Source organism: Globicephala melas, chromosome 10 (genome assembly GCF_963455315.2).
Source record: "Globicephala melas chromosome 10, mGloMel1.2, whole genome shotgun sequence".
NCBI lineage: Eukaryota > Metazoa > Chordata > Mammalia > Artiodactyla > Delphinidae > Globicephala > Globicephala melas.
Genome location: NC_083323.1, coordinates 20228425 through 20242442, shown reverse-complemented (window position 1 = coordinate 20242442; position 14018 = coordinate 20228425). Strand labels below are relative to the sequence as shown.

General features: G+C 37.3%; 1 protein-coding gene across 1 annotated transcript in view; it reads right to left on the bottom strand.

Annotated features, from left to right (window-relative positions):
* Positions 1 to 14018, bottom strand: part of SLC5A8 (solute carrier family 5 member 8) — a 62643-nt gene that overhangs the window by 13198 nt on the left and 35427 nt on the right. The window contains exon 10 of the mRNA XM_030856262.2: positions 13456 to 13523. Within this exon, the coding sequence (XP_030712122.1) occupies positions 13456 to 13523 (68 nt within the window). The remainder of the gene's footprint in view (positions 1 to 13455; positions 13524 to 14018) is intronic.

The following is a 14018-nucleotide window of genomic DNA, read 5'->3' as shown; positions in this document are numbered from 1 at the left end:
AGGAGCTCCACAGACGGGCGCGAGCCGCGGCTTACAGCGTGGGCCCCAGAGACGGGCATGAGACGCTAAGGCTGCTGCTGTCGCCACCAAGAAGCCTGTGTGCGAGCACAGGTCACTATCCACACCACCCCTCCCGGGAGCCTGTGCAGCTCGCCACTTCCAGGGTCCCAAGATCCAGGGACAACTTCCCTGGGAGAACGCACGGCGCGCCTCAGGCTGGTGCAACGTCACGCCGGCCTCTGCCACCGCAGGCTCATCACGCATCCACACCCCTCCCTCCCCCACGTCCTGAATGAGCCCCCGAAGCAGCTGCTCCTTTAACCCCGTCCTGTCTGAGCGAAGAACAGACTCCTTCCGGCAACCTACACGCAGAGGCAGGGCCAAATCCAAAGCTGAGCCCCGGGAGCTGTGCGAACAAAGAAGAGAAAGGGAAATCTCTCCCAGCAGCCTCAGAAGCAGCGGATTAAAGCTCCACAATCAACTTGATGTGCCCTGCATCTCTGGAATACCTGAATAGACAATGAATCATCCCAAATTGAGGAGGTGGACTTTCAGAGCAAGATTTATTATTTTTTCCCATTTTCCTCTTTTTGTGAATGTGTATGTGTATGCCTCTGTGTGAGATTTTGTCTGTATAGCTTTGCTTTCACCATTTGTCCTAGGGTTCTATTTGTCTGGTTTTCAAAAAAATTTTTTTTTCTTAATAATTATTTTTTCTTTTAATAACTTTATTTTAATTTTTCCTTCCTTCCTTCCTCCCTTCCTTCCTCCCTCCCTCCCTCCCTTCCTTTCTTTCTTTCTTTCTTCTTTTTCTCCCTTTTACTCTGAGCTGGGTGGATGAAAGGCTCTTGGTGCTGCAGCCAGGAGTCACTGCTGTGCCTCTGAGGTAGGAGAGCCAACTTCAGGACACTGGTCTACAAGACACCTCCAAGCTCCAAATAATATCAAACGTGAAAATCTCCCAGAGATCTCCATCTCAACACCAGCACCCAGCTTCACTCAACGACCAGCAAGCTACAGTGCTGGACACCTCTATGCCAAACAACAAGCAAGACAGGAACACAACCCCACCCATTAGCAGAGAGGCTGCCTAAAATCATAATAAGTCCACAGACACCCCAAAACACATCTCCAGACGTGGACCTGCCTACCAGAAAGACAAGATCCAGCCTCATCCACCAGAACACAGGCACTAGTCCCCTCCACCAGGAAGCCTACACAACCCACTGAACCAACTTTAGCCACTGGGGACAGACACCAAAAACAACGGGAACTACGAACCTGCAGCCTGCAAAAAGGAGACCTCAAACACAGTAAGATAAGCAAAATGAGAAGACAGAAAAACACACAGCAGATGAAGGAATAAGATGAAAACCCACCAGACCTAACAAATGAAGAGGAAACAGGCAGTCTACCTGAAAAAGAATTCAGAATAATGATAGTAAAGATGATCCAAAATCTTGGAAATAGAATAGACAAAATGCAAGAAACATTTAACAAGGACCTAGAAGAACTAAAGATGAAACAAGCAATGATAAACAACACAATAAATGAAATGAAAAATACTCTAGATGGGATCAATAGCAGAATAACTGAGGCAAAAGAATGGATAAGTGAACTTGAAGATAAAATAGTGGAAATAACTACTGCAGAGCAGAATAAAGAAAAAAGAATGAAAAGAACTGAGGACAGTCTCAGAGACCTCTGGGACAATATTAAATGCACCAACATTCGAATTATAGGGGTTCCAAAAGAAGAAGAGAAAAAGAAAGGGACTGAGAAAATATTTGAAGAGATTATAGTTGAAAACTTCCCTAATATGGGAAAGGAATTAGTTAATCAAGTCCAGGAAGCACAGAGAGTCCCATACAGGATAAATCCAAGGAGAAATACGCCAAGACACATATTAATCAAACTGTCAAAAATTAACTACAAAGAAAACATATTAAAAGCAGCAAGGGAAAAATAACACACAAGGGAATCCCCATAAGGTTAACAGCTGATTTTTCAGCAGAAACTCTGCAAGCCAGAAGGGACTGGCAAGACATATTTAAAGTGGTGAAGGAGAAAAACCTACAACCAAGATTACTCTACCCAGCAAGGGTAGATTTGATAGAGAAATTAAAACACTTACAGTCAAGCAAAAGCTGAGAGAGTTCAGCACCACCAAACCAGCTTTACAACAAATGCTAAAGGAACTTCTCTAGGCAAGAAACACAAGAGAAGGAAAAGACCTACAATAACAAACGCAAAACAATTAAGAAAATGGGAATAGGAACATACATATCTATAATTACCTTAAATGTAAATGGATTAAATGCTCCCACCAAAAGACACAGACTGGCTGAATGGATACAAAAACAAGACCCATATATATGCTGTCTACAAGAGACACACTTCAGACCTAAAGACACATACAGACTGAAAGTAAGGGGATGGAAAAATATATTCCATGCATATGGAAACCAAAGGAAAGCTGGAGTAGCAATTCTCATATCAGACAAAATAGACGTTAAAATAAAGACTATTAGAAGAGACAAAGAAGGACACTACATAATGATCAAGGGAAAAATCCAAGAAGAAGATATAACAATTGTAAATATTTATGCACCCAACATAGGAGCACCTCAATACATAAGGCAAATACTAACAGCCATAAAAGGGGAAATCGACAGTAACACATTCATAGTAGGGGACTTTAACACCCCACTTTCACCAATGGACAGATCATCCAAAATGAAAATAAATAAGGAAACACAAGCTTTAAATGATACATTAAACAAGATGGACTTAATTGATATTTATAGGACATTCCATCCAAAAACAACAGAATACACATTTTTCTCAAGTGCTCATGGAACATTCTCCAGGATAGATCATACCTTGGGTCACAAATCAAGCCTTGGCAAATTTAAGAAAATTGAAATTGTATCAAGTATCTTTTCTGAACACAACGCTATGAGACTAAATATCAATTACAGGAAAAGATCTGTAAAAAATACAAACACTTGGAGCCTAAACAATACACTACTTAATAACAAAGTGATCACTGAAGAAATCAAAGAGGAAATAAAAAAATACCTAGAATCATATGATAAAGGAAACACGACGACCCAAAACCTATGGGATGCAGCAAAAGTAGTTCTAAGAGGGAAGTTTACAGCAATACAATCCTACCTTAAGAAACAGGAAACATCTCGAATAAACAACCTAACCTTGCACCTAAAGCAATTAGAGAAAGAAGAACAAAAAACCTCAAAGTTAGCAGAAGGAAAGAAATCATAAAGATCAGATCAGAAATAAATGAAAAAGAAATGAAGGTAATGATAGCAAAGATCAATAAAACTAAAAGCTGTTTCTTTGAGAAGATAAACAAAATTGATAAACCATTAGCCAGACTCATCAAGAAAAAAAGGGAGAAGACTCAAATCAATAGAATTAGAAATGAAAAAGGAGAAGTAACAACTGACACTGCAGAAATACAAAAGATCATGAGAGATTACTACAAGCAACTCTATGCCAATAAAATGGACAACTTGGAAGAAATGGACAAATTCTTAGAAATGCACAACCTGCCAAGACTGAATCAGGAAGCAATAGAAAATACGAACAGACCAATCACAAGCACTGAAATTGAAACTGTGATTAAAAATCTTCCAACAAACAAAAGCCCAGGACCACATGGCTTCACAGGCAAATGCTATCAAACATTTAGAGAAGAGCTAACACCTATCCTTCTCAAACTCTTCCAAAATATAGCAGAGGAAGGAACACTCGCAAACTCATTCTACGAGGACACTATCACCCTGATACCAAAACCAGAAAAGGATGTCACAAAGAAAGAAAACTACAGGCCAATATCACTGATGAACATAGATGCAAAAATCCTCAACAAAATACTAGCAAACAGAATCCAACAGCATATTAAAAGGATCATACACCATGATCAAGTGGGGTTTATCCCAGAAATGCAAGGATTCTTCAATATACGCAAATCAATCAACGTGATACACCACATTAACAAATTGAAGGAAAAAACCATATGATCATCTCAATAGATGCAGAAAAAGCTTTCGACAAAATTCAACACCCATTTATGATAAAACCCTGCAGAAAGTAGGCACAGAGGGAACTTTCCTCAACATAATAAAGGCCATATATGACAAACCCACAGCCAACATCATCCTCAATGGTGAAAAACTGAAAGCATTTCCACTAAGATCAGGAACAAGACAAGGTTGCCCACTCTCAGCACTCTTATTCAACATAGTTTTGGAAGTTTTAGCCACAGCAATCAGAGAAGAAAAGGAAATAAAAAGAATCCAAATCGGACAAGGAGAAGTAAAGCTGTCATTGTTTGCAGATGACATGATACTATATACAGAGAATCCTAAAGATGCTACCAGAAAACTAATATAGCTAATCAATGAATTTGGTAAAGTAGCAGGATACAAAATTAATGCTCAGAAATCTCTGGCATTCCTATACATTAATGATGAAAAATCTGAAAGTGAAATCAAGAAAACACTCCCATTTACCATTGCAACAAAAAGAATAAAATATCTAGGAATAAACCTACCTAAGGAGACAAAAGACCTGTATGCAGAAAATTATAAGACACTGATGAAAGAAATTAAAGATGATACAAACAGATGGAGAGATATACTATGTTCTTGGATTGGAAGAACCAACATTGTGAAAATGACTCTATTACCCAAAGCAATCTACAGATTCAATGCAATCCCTATGAAACTACCACGGGCATTTTTCACAGAACTAGAACAAAAAATTTCACAATTTGTATGGAAACAAAAAGACCCCAAACAGCCAAAGCAATCTTGAGAATGAAAAACGGAGGTGGAGGAATCAGACTCCCTGACTTCAGACTATACTACAAAGCTACAGTAATCAAGACAGTGTGGTACTGGCACAAAAACAGAAAGATAGATCAATGGAACAGCATAGAAAGCCCAGAGATAAACCCACGCACATATGGTCACCTTATCTTTGATAAAGGAGGCAGGAATGTACAGTGGAGAAAGGACAGCCTCTTCAATAAGTGGTACCGGGAAAACTGGACAGGTACATGTAAAAGTATGAGATTAGATCACTCCCTAACACCATACACAAAAATAAGCCCCAAATGGATTAAAGACCTAAATGTAAGCCCAGACACTATCAGACTCTTAGAGGAAAACATAGGCAGAACACTCTATGACATAAATCACAGCAAGATCCTTTTTGACCCACCTCCTAGAGAAAGGGAAATAAAAACAAAAATAAACAAATGGGACCTAATGAAACTTAAAAGCTTTTGCATAGCAAAGGAAACCATAAACAAGACCAAAAGACAACCCTCAGAATGGGAGAAAATATTTGCAAATGAAGCAACTGACAAAGGATTAATCTCCAAAATTTACAAGCAGCTCATGCAGCTCAGTATGAAAAAAATAAAAAACCCAATCCAAAAATAGGCAGAAGACCTAAATAGACATTTCTCCAAAGAAGATATACAGACTGCCAACAAACACGTGAAAGAATGCTCAACATCATTAATCATTAGAGAAATGCAAATCAAAACTACAGTGAGATATCATCTCACACCAGTCAGAATGGCCATCATCAAAAAATCTAGAAAGAATAAATGCTGGAGAAGATGTGGAGAAAAGGGAACACTCTTGCACTGCTGGTGGGAATGTGAATTGGTACAGCCACTGTGGAGAACAGTATGGAGGTTCCTTAAAAAACTACAAATAGTACTACCATATGACCCAGCAATCCCACTTCTGGGCATATACCCTGAGAAAACCATAATTCAAAAGGAGTCATGTACCAAAATGTTCATTGCAGCTCTATTTACAATAGCCAGGACATGGAAGTAACCGAAGTGTCCATCGACAGATGAATGGGTAAAGAAGATGTGGCACATATATACAATGGAATATTACTCAGCCATAAAAAGAAACGAAATTGAGCTATTTGTAATGAGGTGGATGGACCTAGAGTCTGTCATACAGAGTGAAGTAAGTCAGAAAGAGACAGACAAATACCATATGGTAACACATATATATGGAATTTAAGGAAAAAAATGTCATGAAGAACCTAGGGGTAAGACAGGAATAAAGATACAGACCTACTAGAGAATGGACTTGAGGATATGGGCAGGGGGAAGCGTAAGCTGTTACAAAGTGAGAGAGTGGCATGGACATATATACACTACTAAACGTAAAATAGATAGCTAGTGGGAAGCAGCCGCATAGCACAGGGAGATCAGCTCAGTGCTTTGTGACCACCTAGAGGGGTGGGATAGGGAGGGTGGGAGGGAGGGAGACGCAAGAGGGAAGAGATATGGGAACATATGTATATGTATAACTGATTCACTTTTTTATAAAGCAGAAACTAACACACCATTGTAAAGCAATTATACTCCAATAAAGATGTAAAAAAAAAAGATCAAATCATGTAGAAAGATTTAAACCTTACTAATTGCAATCTTTGCTTTGATGTAGAGATGCGAAAATCATGATAGTGAAATAAAATGTACAGTATGAAGAATAGAGAAAGGCAAAATGCTGAAAATTTCAAGAGATGTGTGTTCCCAGTATTCAAATGGCTAATTTTTGAAAGTGGACAGAACCGTAAAAGAAGTATCAGGGACACACCGGTTTGTCCACAGAGTAAAAGTGACAGAACAGAATGAATAAATCAGAAAATACATATATATGCTCAAGAAACATTTTAGAGCATACAGACTGCAGTCCTGGGTTAAAAAAAAAAAGAAAAAGAAGCTTACCTCGTGGACTAGGGAAAGGAGTGAGGATATTATGACAGAGGAGAACTAGTGTTTGAGGAGGATATGGACTCGGAATACGATCCTAAGGAGTCATTTCACAGCATCTCTTGAACCAGAGTCCAGTAGGAAGGAAGGTAGACTTTAGGCAAAATGTGAAAGAAGTCACTTGGCCCATGTAGTGGTCACTGCGACAGTGTGACCTAGAGCCAGTTTTGGAGATATAAGGAATATACCCCCCAAAATACCCATCTCAGGAAATAAGACCTTGGCTAGAGAGAAAGCAAGGAAGAGTTGCCTTGGCGCTATGATGACTCTCCTAGAATATCTCATTATCTATACTCAGGCCAGAGCTGGTATATGAAAAAGGGGAAATCAACCACAATAAGAACTATAAGTAATAATGCAGACTATGGAGGAAAGCACACAAAGAGTTGTTTTGTTGGTTATGGCTTAGTTGTACCAGGTAAGCTTAGAGCTTCTGGACCTAACTCATTCATTCACTAATTCATATAATCAGAATGAGGTCACACTGTTTTAACAACTGGTATGCCCTAAGCAACCACCAACCAGAAAGGACCCAAGTTGGGTCTGAAGCAGGAGCCTGGAGGACTTGCTGTGCCCAGCATTAACCTTCAAGTTTCTGGGTCCTGGTCCCAGAGTTGGAGCCCAGGTGGCCATGGAAGTTTCATGGACCACTTAGGTGTGATCAGATAAGTAGATATTTATGAACCAATACATAAATAGGTACATTCAACCTGAATTTGTAGAATGTCTACTTTGTCCTGGACACTGCAGTAGGCACCAGGTATTTGATACAGTATCAAAGAACAATGTCATAATCCTCACCTTCATGGAGTTATAAACTATTTAGTAAAACAGACATTAAATGAGTAACTGCAATAAAGTATTGTAATGGGGATGATACGAGAAATACAAGGTGCTCTGGGAACATTTGGTAGAGGGGAACTCAAACCTATCCAGGGAACAGAAAGGGCCTTTTTGAAAAATAATGTTTAAGTTGAAACTTGAAGAACAAATAAGACTTAGACAGTTGAAGGGTACTCCAGACAGGGGGAAGAGTCCATGCTGAGGCTTGGATGCTAAAAACTGTGAAGTCCACTCAAGGTTCAGAAAGAAGAGGCCAGGGGACTTCCCTGGTGACGCAGTGGATAAGACTCCACACTCCCAATGCACAGGGCCCAGGTTTGATCCCTGGTCAGGGGACTAGATCCCACATGCATGCCACAACTAAGAGTTCACATGCCACAACTAAGAAGCTCGCATGCTGCAACGAAGTAGCCCACCTGACACAACGAAGGAGCCCACCTGCCTCAACTAAGACCCAGCACAACCAAGTAAGTAAATAAATAAATATTTTTTAAAAAAACAGGCTATTCCAAAGATTAGTCCGTCCTCTCCATTCCAACACTTCCAAAGAAGCAAGACAGTTTTCCAACACAAAAATGCTCTCTAACAAAAATTTAGCAAATGCCACAAGACATGAAGGACTCTTTAGGCAATAAAAAATGTACTTCCACTCATAGGAAGATGGAGTAGGTGTACTTTTCCCTATTCCTCCTGCTAATAAAACTAAGACTCCTGGACATTACATATAATACAAACATAAGAATCTAAAAGGTTGAGAGAAGACGGCAGACTAGCTAAGACTTCGGGACCTGAAGAACAATATAATGGTGAGGTCTCTGAGTTTTCTTTTTGGCCCACATATCCCAGTCTTAGAGCTGAAGAAGCTGGCAATCCAGAAATGACAATATGTGCAGGCCAAAAAAATCCAGCAAAGACCAGAAAAGGAGTAACTTAGCAAGAAAGAAAACTTTTAGATAATAACTGCTCAATTCCAGCCAAATGCCACAGAATAAACTGTTCCCCCACATACACATGCCAGAAAAGGCCAAGTAGGGAGCCTAGATTCCATCCCCAACCGGCCTATAACAAGGCACCCCATTCCCTCCCTGCTCAGGCAATGTCATAGGAGGCCTAATGGAGAATCAGGACTTTCACCATTGCCCAGCAGGAACAAGACCACCTTCACCATGATGTCAGTGGAGACTGTTCCCACCCAGCAAAATAAGAAATTCCTCCCTTGGATGTCAACAGAGGCCAACTTGGGAACCTGGACTTCTACATCCACCTGGCAGTAATGAGACAGCTCCCTCCCTTACACTGTTGAAGTGGTATCAGAGAAAGAAAACCAAAACAGAAGGTGCATGTAAGATCTATAGTCTCACCACATAATATAAAAATGTCCAGGTTTCAACTGAAGTTCACTTTTCAGAGCAGGAATTAGGAAGATCTCAAAATGAATGAAAAAAGACAATCAATAAATGCTGATAGAGAAGTGACAGATATATTAGAATTATTTCACAAATTTTCAAGCAGCCATGATAAAACTGCTTCAGCAATTAGAACATGCTTGAAACAAATGAAAAAGCAGAAGGCCTTAGCAAAAAAAAAAAAAAAAAAAAAAAGAAAGTATCAGCAAAAACATAGATGATATAAAGAAGAACAAAATGTAAATTTTAGAACTGAAAATATAATAACTTAAATAAAAATCTCAGTGGATAGGTTCAACAGCAGAATTGGGGGGACAGAGAAAAGAATCAGTGAACAGGAAGATAGACCAATAAAAACCACCCAATCTGAAAAAAACAGAAAATAGGCTTAAAAATCAGTCACCAGGACCTGTGTGAATATAACAAAAAATCTAACATTCATGTCATCCGAGTCTTAGGTAAGAAAAGAAAGAGAGTGGGGCTGAAAAGTACTCAAAGAAATAATGTTTGAACTTCCCAAATTTGGCAAGAAACATAAACCTACAGATTCAAAAGCTAAGCAAACTACAAACAGAATAAACCCAAAGAAAAACATGCCAAGACACATCGTAATTAAACTTCTGTAAACTAACTTCAAAGAAAAATTTCTGAAAGCAGCCAGAGGAAAAAAAATGACACCTTACCTATAGGGGAAAACAATTAGAATGGCAGCAGATTTCTCCTTAAAAATAATGGAAGCCAGAAGAAAGCGGCACAATATTTTTCAAGTGTTGGAAAAAAAGAACTGTCAACTCAGAATCCTATACCTGGCAAAAATATCATTTGGGAATAAAGGGGAAATCAATACATTCTCAGATAAAGGGAAACTAAGAAAATTTGTTGCCAGCAGACTTATCCTTAAAGGAATGGCTAAAGGAAGTTCTCTAAATAGAAGGGAAATGGTAAAAGAAGGAACCTTGAGAAATCAGGAAGAAAGAAAGAACACAATAAGCAAAAATAAATATAATAGGCTTTCCTCCTCCTCTTGAGTTTTCTAAATCATGTTTGATTGTTGAAGCAAAAATTATAACACTGTCTAATGTAATTCAAAATGTATGCAGAGTAAATATTTAAGACAATTGTGTTATAAACTGGGTAAAGAGACAGAAATGAGGTAAGATTTCTATACTTTACTCGGATTGGTAAAAGGACAAAACAAGTAGACTGTGATAAGTTATGTATATACACATAAAGCAACAAATGAACATGCTACACTAAGAGAAAACTCAAAACAATATAGATAGATCAAAATGGGATTCTAAAAAATGTTTAAGTATCCCACTTAAAAAAATGAAAACAGAAAGAACAAACATAACAAAAAACAGCAGACTTAAGCCCTAATATTCCAATAATTATACTAAATTTTAAAAGTCTAAGTACCCCAATAAAAAGACAGAAATTGGCAGGATGAATTTAAAAACATAACCCAACTATATGCTATCTACAAAAAACTCACTTAAGATATAATGATATAGTCAAGTTCAAAGTAAAAGGATATCATGCAAACATTAATCAAAGGAAAGCAGGAGTACTATTAACTATTTAATATCAGATAAAGTAGTTTTCAGACAAAGAAAATTATCAGAGAGGAAAATTATATAATGATAAGAGGACTAATTCACCAAGAAGCCATCGAAATCCTAAATGTATATGCACCAAACAAGAGAACTGCAAAATACAAGCAAAAACTAAGAGAACTAAAAGGAAAAGAGACAACTACACACTATAGGTTGAGAATTCACCACTTCTGTCAACAATTGATAAAAACAAATAAGCGTAAAATCAGAAGGATACAGAAGAACTCAGCACCATCAATGAGCAGGATCTAACTGACACTTGTAGAACACTATGCTTAACAGCAGAGTACACATTCTTTTCAGGTGCCCATGTAACAGATACCAAAATACTATATCCTGGGCCATAAAACAGACCTCAACAAATTTAAAAGAATTAAAATCATACAGAATGTGTTCTCTGACCACATTGGAATGAAATTAGAAATCAATAGCTGAAAGATAACAGGAAAATCTCCAACAATTGGAAACTAAGTAACATACTTTTAAATAATCTACAGGTCAAAAGGACATATCAAAGGAAATTTTAAAACTCCAATACAAAATATGAAAAGTTATGGGACATAGCTAAAAGCGCTGAGAGGGAGATTTTTAGCAATTAGTGCACACATTACAAAAAAGTCTCAAATCAGTAATCTAGTGTCACACCTCAAGAAGAGCAAAATAAACCCAAAGCAAGCAGAAGGAAGAAAATAATGAAGATAATTTTAAAAAGCAATGATTTAAAACAGAAAAATGATACAGAAAATCAATGAAACAAGAAGCTAGTTCTTTCAAAATATGAATAAAAATTGACAAACCTCTAGCAAGACTAAAAAAAGAGATAAAAGATAAAATTACCAATATTATGAATAAAACAGGAGATATCACTAAAAACCCTGCAGACATCAAAAGTATAATAAGGGGATACTATGAATAATTCCACACACCTAAATTTGACAACTTAGATGAAATGGAGAAATTCCTTGAAAACACAAACTACCATAATTCATCCACTATGAAACAGATAATTTGAACAGCTATAACTATTAAGGAAACTGAATTCATAATTTTTGAACTCCCAAAAAAGAAACCCCCAAGCCCAGATGGTTTCACTAGAGTATTCTACCAAACACTTAAAGAAGAATTAACACCAATTTTACACAATCTCTTCCAGAAAATAGGAGAGAACTCTTCCCAATTTATTTTATGAAGCTGGTATGACCCTAACACCAAAACCAAGAAAAGGCATTACAAAAAAGTATTACCACAGATCAGCATTTCTCATGAATATAGATGCAAAAATTCTTAGCATACTATCAGCAAAGAGAGTTCAGCAATATATAAAAATAACTATACACCATGACCAAGAGAAGAATATTCCAGGAATGCAATGCCAGCTTAAAATTTGAAAATCAATCAGCATAATATACCATGTTAAAGGGCTAAAGAAGAAAATCATATTGTCATATCGAATGCTGCAGAAAAACCATTTGACAAAATTCAACACTCATCCATGATAAAAAACTCTCAGAAAAATAGGAATAGAGGGGAATTTCCTTAATTTGGTAAAGGGCATGTACAAAAATCCTACAGGTAATGTACTCAAGAATGAACCACTGAATGCTTTTCTCATTCAGATTGGAGAACAAGGCAATGATGTCCACTTTCACCACTCTTATTCAACATGATGTGGAAGTTGAAGCCAGGGCAATAAGGAAATTAAAGGTACATATACAGATTGGAAAAGAAGATATAAAACTATCCCAATTTGAAGATGATATAATTTTATCTGTAGAAAATCCCAGGAACTAATAAGTTCAGCAAGGTCACAGGATACAAACAAATATACAAAAATCAATTGTATCTTTATATAATAACAAACACATGGACACCAACATTAAGAATACAATACCATGTACAATCACTCAAAAAAAATGAAATACTTAGGTGTAAATCTAACTAAATATAAACATGACTTGTATATGAAAATTACACAGTAGTGGTGGAAAAGAAATCATAGAAAATCTAAATAAATGAAGAGATACACTACGTTCATGGATTAAAAGATTCGACACAGTAAAAATGTCAGTTCTTCCCAAATTGTTTTACAGGTTTAAGGCAATCCTATAAAAAACTAAGCAGGATTTTTTTTAGATATAGAGATTATTCTAAACTTTATATGGGAAGGAAAAGGAACTAGAACAGTTAAAACAATTTTGAAAAATAAGAATAAAGTGGGAGGAATCAGTACTTCTGAATTCAAGACTTATTACAGAGCTATAGTAATCAAGACTGTATGATCTTGGCAGATGGACAGACACATAGATCAATGGAATAGAACAAAGAAACCACAAATAGACCCACACAAATATGCCCCACTGATTTTTCACATAGGTGCAAAGGCAATTCAATGGAAGAAAGACAGCTTTCACAACACGTGGTGTTAGAGCAACAGGACATCCACCAGGAAAAGGGAAAAAAAGAACATCAACCTAGGTCTCATACCATTGAGGGAACTGGGTAAAGGGTATATGGGATCTCTCTGTATTATTTCTTAGTATTGCATGTAAATCTATAATGATCTCAAAATGGAAAGATTAATTAACAAAAATTTTTTAAAGAATTTAGTCATCTATGTTCCTTGGTATGTCTATGTGTAGACATATAGAGAGAAAAGTCTGTAAGGATGGTCACATCAACACTTAAAAAAAAAAAAAGGAAAAGAAGAAGAATTTAGTGATTATGACTCAAACCTTCCAGGATTAGCTCTTACCTGCAACAGAGCTCCCATTAGTGATGCCAGCGCAGCCATTCCAATACACAAAGCTCCAAACAGCACACCTAGATGGATGATGTAAAAGCCATTGTAAAATCCAGACTCAGAGAATTAGAATTCTCAATAGAATAAGCTATCACACCTTGATTCAAAGTACATAATATGACTATAATAAAGAATGGCCACCTACCTCAGAGCCAGCTAAAAAAGGAAAGGGAACTAGTATGCAAAGAGGAAAGAAAACACTGATATTGTGGCCCGGGATTAATTACATTAGGTTATATAGGTAAAGATTTCCTAAAATTAACTATAGAGAGTTAAAACCTAATAACTATTGTGTTATTAATGTAATCCTCCATAAACATTTGTTGGTAAAGGAAGGTTCAGGGAGCTTCTGGGTTGGCGAACACGTGGTATGCTCAGAGAGGACATGGATGCTCCATGCCCTTTCCCATATCTTGCCATATTCATCTCTTCCATCTGGCTGTTTTTGAGTTATATCCTTTTACAACAAACCAGCAATCTAAAAAAGTCTTCCAACCTCTGGCCTGGCTTAGAAC